This window comes from Ostrinia nubilalis, chromosome 15, assembly GCF_963855985.1.
Source record: "Ostrinia nubilalis chromosome 15, ilOstNubi1.1, whole genome shotgun sequence".
Classification (NCBI taxonomy): Eukaryota; Metazoa; Arthropoda; class Insecta; order Lepidoptera; family Crambidae; genus Ostrinia; species Ostrinia nubilalis.
The window spans coordinates 15,139,493-15,153,070 of NC_087102.1; the positions used below are offsets into that span (position 1 = coordinate 15,139,493).

Sequence of the window (13,578 nt, forward strand, 5' to 3'; positions counted from 1 at the left end):
ACGAGTAATAAATGATCAACGTCAAGAGTTATGAACACTTCCTAACTTCATTAAAGAACGTTCTCCACTCGAAATTCCTTTTTCATTCGACTATTCCGAAGATTAGGAGCCCCCTTTTACAAATGACCGACGATCTATGACCCTTCCGAATTATTATAATAGAGGCCTGTTTAAAATCTAAAACAGTCAATTTGGTGGGCCCTCGCACAAAAGGTTGGAGTTGGAGCGATTTAAACTAATATACGATTCGGAACGCGCCTCTAATTGTGCAATTAAATCGTGCTATTTTCGTTAATGGAATTATTATTCGTCTTTGCAGATGAGGCGATACCTTGAGGAGATGGGGATGTTGTGGAGGCTCCCCTTTTTTGGGCCCAATTAATGGACGAGCAAGATGGAGAGACGCGAGGAGGTGTACCGGCACGGCTGCATCGCGAAGCAGACGATCTTGACGACGCACCCGAGTGGTTTGCAGACGAGGGTGTCGGTGGAACTGGCGAATTTCGACGCTGTGTGCGTGCACTCTGAATGCAAAGGGAGTCCTCTGAAGAGACCGATGTGGGAAGGGAGTCCGTTTTTGGGGAGGCGTGGGCTGCTGGGTGGGGTGTCTGCTAACACTACGCCGGTGCTTGGCAGACGGAGCGATGCCGTCAATGAAGGGAGGTTGTCCCAGCAGTGCACTCCTGTTATGCGGAGAAGGGAGATGCTGGACAGCCCGGGGGGGTCTCCACTGCCGTCTAGAAGGGGGGAGGAGGAGTTTGAAGAAGGCTGCGAGGTGGACAACAGCGTCATCAGCGGCTGGCTCAAGTTTCGAGACAGCAAGCGGGTAAGTTATTTTTACTGATTTTAACCTAATTTTAAATGTCATACTATACAATTGATATGATACTTTACATAAAAACTAAGTGGCGTGTGCAGTTTTTATCGTTATTCAAAGACATATTAAAATGGTTTAGAATTTATTGCAGTAAAAATAGTAATCAGTTCTTGCAATTTCTAAAACTATGATTAAAACCAACGGATGTTTTTTGTTTCAAAACTTCCATCTGAGCTTTTATAACGCCATACACTCGTAGTTTTCATCTCAAAACACTCACGTGTAGTATGTATTAAGGTGATTTACTATTATCTCTCGCCTACAGCGCTATTGTCGGAATTATTCAGGGCTCGAGTAAGATGTACGACGCTGGCAACACCGGTTCGGATTAAATATTTGAATTTGGCAACACTGCTGGGCTAGGATTAAATATTAAAATATTGAGAACATGTTCTGTCGTGTCGTCTGATTATAATTTGATTTGTGCTGAAATTAGTTAATTAATTCATGTAATTGCCTAAATGATGACGATTAAATTAATTCACGAAATTGTCTAAATTAGGCATTCTAGATGAAATTCTTGATGAATATTAACAAGAATTCAGGAGATTTAGGAGTAAATTTATGTTATTTTATAATTCAATTCCATTAGACGATAGAATTCAGAGAATCAGTTACTTTATAATAGGTATTGCGCAATTTTAAAAATCTGATTAAAATTCGTTTAAGCAACAGATATTTTTAATAAAAAATATCAACGCCGAAATGCTTGACATCTAGAAATGTGTTATTTTTCTACATTTCATATTCATATTCATTTATTCACTTCGCAATGATACAGAAGTTCCAACAATAAAGGGTAGTAGTTACAAGATGTTCAGAATGTTACATTGCTATCTCATAGAGGTATATGTGATTTTCAAAACTAGACTCCACTGAACGTAACATTTTACAAGCCAGCGCTTTACAAATTCCGTATCGGCGTAGGTCATCGGCCAAGCCCTGCATTGCGCAACTCATTACCTCCGTTAATTACTACCTCTACCTCTTTCTACTTCACCTGGGAAGGAAGCAATAGCGGCACAAAAGTATCAGGAGCTGAGACGAGAGCGTGACGAGAGCGCTGCAACTGGGCTAAGGGCTTTCCACCTCTAGGAGTAGGGATGGGCACGATTCGATGGAATTGTCGATGAAATGGATGTAAAATAACTGTGAATTGGACAAAGGCATCCAAAGTAATCAAGTCTGACCTTGAGCGGCCTTTGGATTGGATAGTTGATATTCCAGACCAATTGGCGTATTTTTCATTATAAATTAGACAGTAGGAAGCTTTATTTGACTAAATCTTTATTGATTTCGAAGCAAACTTAATTTTACTTAACATTTAATCGAAAAACTGAATTTAAAAGATTTTTTCAGTTACAGCTATTATGAAATATTTAAATTGTGATCACATTACCTTGCACTGTTACTGCAGGGTAAATACAGTGTGAGTCACGTTAAAGTGTACATATGAAAATATGTGAAACTAGACCTATTTTTATCGACAAAAAAAGAGTTCAAAAAATTTTTGAGATTTTTTTTTATTTTTTTATAGTTTTTTTTTTCTTCCAATTACTTCTCGTAAAGAAAACGTAATAACTTTTAAACTAAGAGGTATATCCTGATAAAATAAAAACAGTAATAATGCTAAATAACAGGCGATACTAAAAAAATACATAAAATACTCAGAATGTGCCAACAAATAATAAAAAATGATACTTTTTGAAAAAAATCTGCTTAAAAATTCGTATTTTTTTGGTTATTTGATAAATTTCTCAAAAAATGCCCCTATAATAGGTGGTTTTTATTACTTTGTATTATTCTCTATCGTATTATCTTTGTAAAACCAAAAATCGCATGTCTCTATCCCTATCACAACATTTGCTATGATCGTTTGAACTAAGCCTCTCCGGGCGCGCCATTCAACGCTTCGTTAACAACGAAACTGAAAATGGCTCTAGATTTGTAATTTTGATAAAGACAAGTTAGATTTCAAATAAAAACCAAAGATTTCGAAGTAAAATAAGCATATTAGTTAAAATTAAAATTGTCTCTACCTGTAGCGGAGAATAATGTTGTGGCAGGCCTTTGTTCAAACGATCATAGCAAATGTTGTGATAGGGATAGAGACATGCGATTTTTGGTTTTACGAAGGTAATACGATAGAGAATAATACAAAGTAATAAAAACCACAGGTTATAGGGGCATTTTTTGGAGAAATTTATCAAATAACCAAAAAAACACGAATTTAAAACAGATTTTTTTCAAAGAGTATCATTTTTTATTATTTCTTGGCCTTTTTTGTGTATTTTATGTATTTTTTTTAGTATCGCCTGTTATTTAGCATTATTACTGTTTTTATTTTATCAGGATATACCGCTTGGTATAAAAGTTATTACGTTTTCTTTACAATAAGTAATTGGAAGAAAAAAAATTCTATAATTTTTTTTAAAAAAATCTCAAAAAATTTTTGACCTCTTTTTTGTCGATAAAAATAGGTCTAGTTTCATCTATTTTCATATGTACACTTTAACGTGACTCACATTGCAGATACATTTTCTGGGTAATCTGCATCTGATAAAGCTATTAATTTAATCGCTGTAAACAGTGAGTTCGTGGAATTTACTCACTAGGCGAAATAATGTGATTTTAACGTGCCATAAACGTGCAGTCATCGAAGCCCAAATTAAAAACGGCACATCACTACGCCACATCAAAGTAATACCCAAGCATTCGGCGGGGCAAGGACTCACGTATGCCGAGTTATTTACTACAGTCGCCCGTGGGCTGCCGATTACTGTTGATGGCTCTACCATGAGTGTAAGTGCTCATGGTATTACAGCATGTTTGTATAAACTTCAGTTAAATAAGAAGTATATTATTATCGTTAAAGGTCTAATAACCAACCACAGATATTGGAAGTGAGTTAAATAAAAAGCTGTATTTACTGTTACGCATTCGTAATAAAAAAATCGTACGCGAAGTTATCAACGCATTGTTATCAAGTTAACATCAAAGCATTGAAGTGAACATTATTTTTCGTAACGATGACATAAATGGCAGCTGGATTCAAATGTTCTAATATATCCTTAAACTAATGTTTCGCAATATGCGTGAAACATTACTTGAAAGTACAGCCTTTATATTTACTCGTATATGGCCAATAAAACTATTATCAAGATAATGATCGATTGAGAAAAGTATGCCATAAATCGTTCATAACAAAACACTTCATATAAAACATAAAGAAAACGGTAGCATCAAAGAACCTATCAACGTAACAACCAATACACCTGAACAGCAAAATCGTCAGCAATTTGTCAGCGCCCATTGTTTATTGGGGTCATGTGCCCCTGATTCATGTCTCGGACAGCGTCCGATGATGTCCGAGATGGGGGCATTTGTCCCCAGCTTAGCAAATGTGGGGCCATAAGTCAGGGCGCTTTGTGCAGGACAAAAAGTGTCCGAGATAAAAACGTTGGACGTCTCGACCGCGCACTTTTTAGAGCATGTTTGTTTAACGCCCGGTTTTTTGAGATTTGCTACTTGATTAAACGGTTTGTGCTCGTGAGTGGGACAGTTTTTGTGACATATGTAAGTTACGAGGAGCTCGGTGTGTTTACGCATAATACCTACTTTATATGACTAGATTTCTTTCAACTTCACATTTTTTTTAATGAATTGGATCTTATTAGTATGGTTATCCTACAAAGTGCAAAATGTTACTTCGAGTCTTAAGCTGAGTTGGACCATCTTAATTTAACTTTAACAAACGTCAAAATTTTGTCAAACTATTTTAACTGAAGCATAGATCTGATTTTAGCAGATTGATGCACAGATATTTATTTTCTATACCAAAATAGGATGTGGCATATCGTCGTAAGGTAGTTTTAATTTTAACTACAATTTTCGTTAAAGAAAACGCAATATTTTCTTAGTTTCATAGCGGTGTTTTTGGCTAGCATTTCAGGTTGTACATCCATAGTGAAACTTCCATTCTTTCCCGTAGCCCCACACCTAGCATGATAACGGGTTAGATTGCGTGCGATACCATCAGGGCAATTAGCCCCGATCCAGCGCCTTTGGGGTCATTAACCCTCGCTGTACGAGGTGGGGTGTGACACACCCCAGTCCTTTAAAAATCGTCATAATTTTAAAAATTTGCAAGTGCTTAATTTGAAATTCTCAGTAGCTGGAATTATGGCGCTGCTGCTTCGATCAGCGTTGCAAAATCAGTTCAGCAGTGACTACCAACTGAGTTACATGCCTTTAAAGTGCGTGTGGGTGTCACACACCCCACCTGGTACGGGACGTTGTTAAAAAGTTTAAAAAAATATCTTACAATTTTGGTGTAATTTATATATTTTTAGCTTTGTTAATTGAATAAAATTAAATACAAATAATATTTTTCGAGATTTTCACGGAATCTGAAAATTTCAAGCACTTTTAGTCAAATGAGATGACTTTTAGTTCGAATCTGGAAGTTTAGTACTGAGATCCGAAGATGTATGTGAACATACACTTATGGGATATATTTATGGGCTGCTGAAATGGAATAACATATTTTATAAATAAATAAAATTGTTACGCTCTCATTTTATACATTGAGCATACTCATTTTTTTTCATCAGAAATGGGGTAAATTAAAATACGATGATCAAAATAAATTTATACCCTTACAGTTTTTAATTTACTTTTAAATTATAAGTAAATATCTTGTACTTTGTTAAATAAAAACGGTTATCATAATTAAAGGCACTAATTAAAAATTATACATAAGAAACTGATTCCTAAATTACAAGAACAACGGAAATTGTGTCTTTTTGTTTTTTTATGACAAAAATGTTATAATACATATTTTCAGCTCAGAGCTTTTCTTACACGTAATTAGCATACGTAAATAATCAATATTAAATATTAAATACCACCTAAAAAAATTGTTAATGAAAGTTTTATCACTTTGTATATTGGGGTATGTCATACCCCACCTGGTACGGGACGTAACTTTTAGTCACCTCGTACACGGAGGGTTAACAGTAGTTATTAGTACCGGGGCTATGCCTGTGTTTCATCTGCTTGTTCTATCAAAAACTTGACCTTATTACTCGCTAAAAGACGGGCTGAAATTAAACTTTATCCAAAATAGACCGCGTGATGATATCATTATGTAGAAAGTATGGTTTGTATGGGAAATATTTATTTCGACATTTTTTTTTACTATGAGAGGACGCCTCACTTAGTAGCTAGAGAAGTAGTCTCACATAGTATAACCTGAAACCTGATATAGGATATACCTATAACCTGATTTAGGGTAATGATTTCCTGCCAAAGTTTCATCAGTCATAAATAACCCAGATTTTGTTTCTAGTGCAACATACTTACATCATAATTTAGAATAACGACTCGGATTAGCAGCAAGAAGTAGGTTTAGTCCAGTCATTTAAGCTTAAATTAGGTAAGAATCTCGGAATTCGAGATACCCAGCTGTAAGTCTGTAAATACTTGTATATTGACACCCTAAAAGTTGTCTCAAAACCTACATATGGTAGGGTGTAAGCAACTATTAAATTTTAAGGTCAAAGGTCACAAAAATCGGTTTTTTGCGCTTTTTTTGGAAATATCTCATTTCCTATGGGTTTTTTGCTATTTGTATTTATTATCAATATTGTAGAATACTAAATTCTCTACAAATTTTGTTTAAAAAATTTTTTTATACGGTGAACCGTTTTCGAGATAGAGGGCGGAGAGCGCGCGGTCACTGCATCACTTCAGGTCAACTTAAGCGGTTTAGGTTTTTCATACAAAAGGATTTTCCCGCTAATTCCCGTGGGAATTTCGGTAATTACTTGTTGTAAATAAGCTTTAAGTTTACTAAGGTACCTACATGCCAAATTTCAAGCGTCTAACTTCCGTTAAGCGTTTAGATTTTTCATACAAAAGGATTTTCCCGCTAATTCCTGTTCCCGTGGGAATTCCTAAGTAAACTATAACCTGCCCAGGTGTATGAAGAATAATTGTACCAAGTTTCGTTAAAATCCGTCGAGTAGTTTTTGTTTCTATAAGGAACATACAGACGGACAGACAGACAGACAAAAATTTTACTGATTGCATTTTTGGCATCAGTATCGATCACTAATCACCCCCTGATAGTTATTTTGAAAATATATTTCATGTATAGAATTCTGTCCGTCTGTATGTTCCTTAAAGAAACAAAAACTACTCGACGGATTTTAACGAAACTTGGTACAATTATTCTTCATACACCTGGGCAGGTTATAGTATACTTATTCCCACGGGAACAGGAATTAGCGGGAAAATCCTTTTGTATGAAAAATCTAAACGCTTAACGGAAGTTAGACGCTTGAAATTTGGCATGTAGGTACCTTAGTAAACTCAAAGCTTAGTTACAACAAGGAATTCCCGAAATTCCCACAGGAATTAGCGAAAAAATCCTTTTGTATGAAAAATCTAAACCGCTTAAGTAGACCTGAAGTGATGCAGTGACCGCGCGCTCTCCGCCCTCTATCTCGAAAACGGTTCACCGTATAAAAAAGTTTTTAAACAAAATTTGTAGAGAATTTAGTATTCTACAATATTGATAATAAATACAAATAGCAAAAAACCCATAGGAAATGAGATATTTCTAAAAAAAGCGCAAAAAACCGATTTTTGTGACCGTTGACCTTGAAAGGACAATGTTCGTTCTCCATACATTGTTCGCCTAAAGAACCAACAATTTTGACATATTACTACCCGAAAGCGAAATAATACGATTCTGTGTGTAAGAACAATGATTCCTGATGGACACTTGCCATAAAATTAATGATTAAGAATATTAAATCACAGCGATTTTATAATATGTCGTTTATGACAACATGGCGTCTAATGTATTGTGTGAATGTATGAACACCGATTCGCGAAAAATGTTTTGTATTGTCGTCACGCCGAGTCGCAGCCAAATAGTATAAAATAATAGAACAAGTTTTAGAAATACAACTCGGCATTCCACATTTACAATATGCCCACATATTGCACGTAAATAAACAACATGAATCGTAGGTTGTTTCCACCCTTGTCATCTGACACATGAAATAAACTCCTATTGTATTATAGATATCGAAGCCGAATCGTATATAATAATAGAATGGGTTTTGGAGATCACTCGGGGTTCCACTTTTATAAAATACCTACATATTACATAAAAATACCACGAATCATGAGTTTTCTTTTCACCATTTACATCTGACACGAGATAACAAACTCCTATCTCCATGACTACCATCGTAGTCTATGCCAAAGACTACAATATTTTAAGCAAGAAGTTTCAAACCTTAGCGGCTACGGTAACCCCTGGGCCACATACATCATGATAACATTCGGTCGACACCGGAACGAAGTCTTGCGATTATGCAAAAAAGCATCGTATTCTAGTGCGGCTATATCACGTTCAACCGGGGTTTTAATTCGACTAAAGTCCTGACTAAAGACTGGAAGAAAATACGCCGCATTGTATGAGCACTTCGTGTTCGTTAAAGCGGCTTCAGATCTAGAGCCCACATAGTTTTCTTTCCAATAATATCCGCAAGTAGCGCTGCATGATCTTTACAACAAAAACGGCAATAGTTATTAAGGTGCCAAAATTATATGATTACTTTGGCACGGTATTATACACGTGCGAAGATTTGTCATTTTCATTCATTTCTTCATCATCATCATCATTTCAGCCACAGGACGTCCACTACTGAACATAGGCCTCCCCCAATGACTTCCACATCGCACGGTTGGTAGCGGCCTGCATCCAGCGCCTTCCCGCTACCTTTATCAGGTCGTCGGTCCACCTTGTGGTGGGTTGACATTGCAGAATATGACTTTTGATAGGTTCATCATAGAATTCGGCGGGGATATCCTCACGGAGGAAGTTCGTAAAAGGGCGGAACAAGATCTTATAATAATGCAAGGCCGAAGCTGTTACGCGCGTGCTCCTACGTGTAATCCGGCGAGTATGCAATAAATAGTAATGTCTGGTAAATAGTGGTAATACGTATCGTTCGTTCGTTCGTTTCAGCCGAAAAGACGTCCACTGCTGGACAAAGGCCTCCCCCAAGGATTTCCACGAAGACCGATCCTGCACCGCTCGCATACAGGCACCTCCCGCGACCTTCACCAGATCGTCGGTCCACCTAGTGGGAGGCCTGCCCACGCTACGTCTTTCGGCTCGTGGTCGCCACTCAAGAACTTTCCTGCCCCAGCGGCCATCAGCTCTACGAGCTATGTGCCCCGCCCAGTCTATGTCTGTATGCGCTACGATTACAGGGTATCATTTTGCATAGTCGCAAGACTTCACTCCGCTGCTGTCAAATCAATGTCGCATAATGTTATCGCAATGTGTGTGGCCCTTGGCCAAAACACAGAAGCCTATGCGAAGAAAGAGCACTTGAATGACAATAAAAATCAGGGTTACCATTTTATAAGATTTCCTCACTATTGAGGGTAACAAAGTAACATTAATAATCTAGCCATTAATTACATTTATTACCTATACGAGAAAGTAAAGCAACATGCGGTTTTATTTTAATTTGTAAAATATTAAACCCCTCATATTTGTAACAGTTTGTTCCAAGTTTAGTTTTACTGTTTTGTTAACAGTATTGCTGTTTCAGCTGTCACTGTGAAGCTTTGGGAAAATAAATAAATAGAAAAAATATTAACATAAATATTTATTTAAGTTTTTATGTTCATTATCATAATATGCCAATTTAAGTTACACTGTGTGACAGTCTTTGACACTAAACAAACTCTTCAGCTTAATAATACCTACCTACAGGGCGTTTTTATAGTTACTCTTGCTGATGAAACAAGAAGGGTTGATTCTACTACTGAAATACAACTACTTTTCTTACAGGACCAATATCAAATTCTCAAAAAAATTCACATCCTCGTGATGGTGATAATTTCTATGGAGAGGTTTTTTTTATATTCGGTCTCTTGGGATAAGTTATTCCATTTGAGCAGTAGAATTAATCCTTTTTATTCGATCACATATAAAAACAACACAAGTGTTTAGGAAAACTTCTTCTTTGGTATGGTATCACTACGGAGTTATAATGTCGGCAACTCTGTATCACTGACTTGTAACTTTCAAACAGCATGAATAATAAGGGCACCACATTGGTTTTCTTTCTGAAAAAAGGCTTTCAGTTTTAGTACTAACCCTTTAGCACTATTTCATTGAAATAAAAATACAATAAACGCACAGAAGACTGAAATTGAGTCAACTGACGTGACATTTATAATTTGTTGACATTATGACAGTTTGACAAGACTAGGGATTGAAAAAGTTTTAATTGAAAAAGTAAAATGACAATTTATTAAAACGATTCACATGGATATAATCGATTAAAAATATTTATAAAATGTTCTGATACTTGCCTGTAGCGATTATCCAATCCTGGTTTCTACTGAAAAACTACCTCGTGGCAAGATTTTAATAAAATAATAAAATCTTTATCTTCTCTTTCACAATCTATAAAAGTTCATTTGGTCTATTATTATACATGTGCTATGAATGAGGGTTTTCGCGATTGAAAAATCCGCGAGATGGCAATACGTAGACGCGAGGTCCAAATTCTGCATGATTGGTGGATATCTGTCAATGTCATGTCAAAAATAACCAATCATGCAGCATTTGGACCTCACGTCTACGTATTGCCATCTGGCGGATTTTTCAATCGCGAAAACCCTCATTGGCATAGATTATGAGAGACTGGCAACTATACTAGGTTGATATCAGGTGATCCGTCTGCTCATTTGCCTCCTGTCACATAAAAAAAATATATATATGTTTCTCACACTTCAACTGGCATTGGATTTCAACATCGGATTCTGACACTTTTACAGTTATGATACCATGAATATCAGTTTATGGTCCTAATTATTTTTATTTTATTTACGACCTTCGACCAGTTGGACACTTTAGATATCTTCTTGTAATAGTGTCAAACTGTCAATATCTTTTTAGCTTTTAACGCAAATCTAGTCTTCAAAGCAGTTTAATCGATTTATTTTATTTTCAAAATCGATATTTTATTGTCTATGATGGCCGCAGGAACATCACTATACATGGACTCCCAGCAATAAAGTACGGTAATGCCTCGTACAGATTTTATCGGCAAAAATTATGGAACTTGATAGGTTTTAGACCATGCCACGCACCAAAACGTCCGGAAGTTGTAATAGTATTATAGAATAAACGTTAAAAGACTTATTTATTTAATTTTTCAATGCTTAAGTGTCCATTAGAATGAAAGGGTGCTTAATGTATTAAAAAAAATAGAAAATAATTATGATGGGTTAATGTTTTTGGGCGGTTTTTTAGGCGGTTTCTGACAATGTCCTTTAATAGTTGCTTACACCCTACCATATGTAGGTTTTGAGACAACTTTTAGGGTGTCAATATACACGTATTTACAGACTTACAGCTGAGTATCTCGAATTCCGAGGTGAACTTACTATAATGACTGGACTAGTTATGAAGAGTATTTTACCTTGGAAGAGCGCAACAATACACAAAGGGAATATCTTTCCCACTAACTTTTTATTTGAGTGTAGGACGCCCGGACATCGAATTTACAACTGTGAACAGTATTGTACATAGAACCATATTTTTATTTTATTTTCATCTTAGAACGCATAGTTAGGTTTAGTTAATTAGCTACCAGGGATTTAAAATTAGCAAATTCTGAAATGCTTTGATATTTAAAAAAAAAGGCGTTTTGTGTAACTACACAAATACTATGAAAACAAGACGGGGATCGGGCGATAAGATTTTAAATTAGCTTGTGCCAGCGCCCTTGGCTCATTAACGGCTGTACTCATTAGGGCTGAGGGCTATCTGTGTCTTTAAGTATCTGTCAAGGGATAGAAAGGACCGGGAAAGTTTTATAAGTTAAAATCTTTATGATGGGCTACTTCTTCAATTAATAGTTCTACAGCGGTGATTGGTGTTTAAGACTTTGACTGCCGAGACACTAGATACACAACAGTTTTATTATTCGAGGCTCACCGGTGAGCCGCATGGCGTCCAAAGTGTTTAAAGGAAACTCCACTAGCTCCATTAAGTAAATGTAGATAACTGAATAATCAATTTCAAAGATTTATGGTGTCAAATAGGTAACTGGTCATAATAATATCACGATTCGTTACATATTTACCCGACTGCACCAGAAGGAGGGTAATTTTCATCTGAGAACTAAGATAAAAATAAGCCTCCTTCTTATATTAAGAGTACAATCACCAAACTGTTAGAACTCGTCAAAATTCTAGTTGAGTCTGTTTTCGATTAATTTACTGCAAATGCCTATCTGTCGCTAGGCACAAAATAAACGAGAGCGTTTATGAAAAAATAATGGTATGAAATAAATGCAATAAACGTTTTTCTTTTGCGAATTCTTGTGCGAATTTAATTCTTGCAATATTTATGAAAGGTCATTATCTTGGCTCGGGACGACGGATTATTTCAATAATTCAGGCACAAAAAGCAGGTAATTCGTCCTTAACGGGAGTGTGGTACAAACAATAGGCAGAATTAAAACAAAAGGCATTTTAACTCTTTCAAGAACGTTAAAATGTTTGATATTAATAAAAATAATATTTGATGCACTATTGCGTCAATCAAGCCTCAAAATAAAAGCTTGCACATTGGCTGTTTACTTTGATGTTGCAACATCGTATTTTTTACAACCACATAGGGGGATACAATGTTTATCTTAATGTTTTGTCGCCTGTACTACAAAGATGGCCAGATAACAGACAAATCTTTTTTTCATCTTTGTAGGATGGAAGGATACAAGAGCACTTAATTCAATTACTTGTTTATACATACCTCAGGTATTCTTTGTTCAAACCTGTGTGCTTACCATGAGTTTGCGTCCGGTGTGCTCGCGAGCGACTGCGTAAAAAATGACATTAAGGCTGGGTTGCACCAACTTACTTTGACTGTAACAAACGTCAAAAATATGTCAAACTCATACAAAAATCACCGGTTATCGTTATAATTCTGGTCAAAGTTTAGTGGTGTAACTCAGCCTAAATGTATGGACATATTACGCAGCGCCCCAAGCGGCTACTTTCAAGAAATAAAACCTTCATAGATTTTTTTGACGTACTCGCTAGCGAGCACACCTAACGTAAACTCATGGTAAGCACACTTGTCAATTGTAAAAAAATGTTATCAACAAAAACTCGATTATATGTATTTTGTACACCCAATTTTAAATTTCCGACTCATTCAGACCACACCGTTTTGCTCTCCCGATTCCCCGGGAGTTTCGAAATATTTTATTCAGTTCAGTGGTAAAATATTTTTCTCCAAAGCGGTGTAGGAAGACTCTTAGAAGTAGTTTTCCGCCATAGATTATGACTGGCGCCGGGCGACGTGAAGCGACGTATTTCTACGTCTGTGAGACGTACAGTCGGAGAAGTTGATGGGCACTTTTTGTTATTGCTTGTATTCTGGGAGCACATTGTCGCGAAGTGGGTGTATTTTAACCAAAAAGTTGGGAAACTTTCTTTAAAATCTTTTCAAGAAAACGTTATTGTAAAGAAAAATACGAATGTGTAACTATTGTCCCTTTATTTGTGTTAGTCTAAGCCGCTGTAAGTTTAATGAGAATAATAAATAGGTAGTTATTTTAAAGTGTAAACAGGAAATGTTATAAATT

At 36.1% G+C, this 13,578-nt stretch overlaps 1 protein-coding gene across 1 annotated transcript in view; it reads left to right on the plus strand.

The window, feature by feature from the left end:
• The first annotated feature begins 328 nt into the window (after window positions 1–328).
• LOC135078747 (protein Dok-7-like) overlaps window positions 329–13,578 on the plus strand; it is a 480,894-nt gene continuing 467,644 nt past the window's right edge. The window contains exon 1 of the mRNA XM_063973305.1: window positions 329–826. Within this exon, the coding sequence (XP_063829375.1) occupies window positions 395–826 (432 nt within the window). The 5' untranslated portion in view covers window positions 329–394. The remainder of the gene's footprint in view (window positions 827–13,578) is intronic.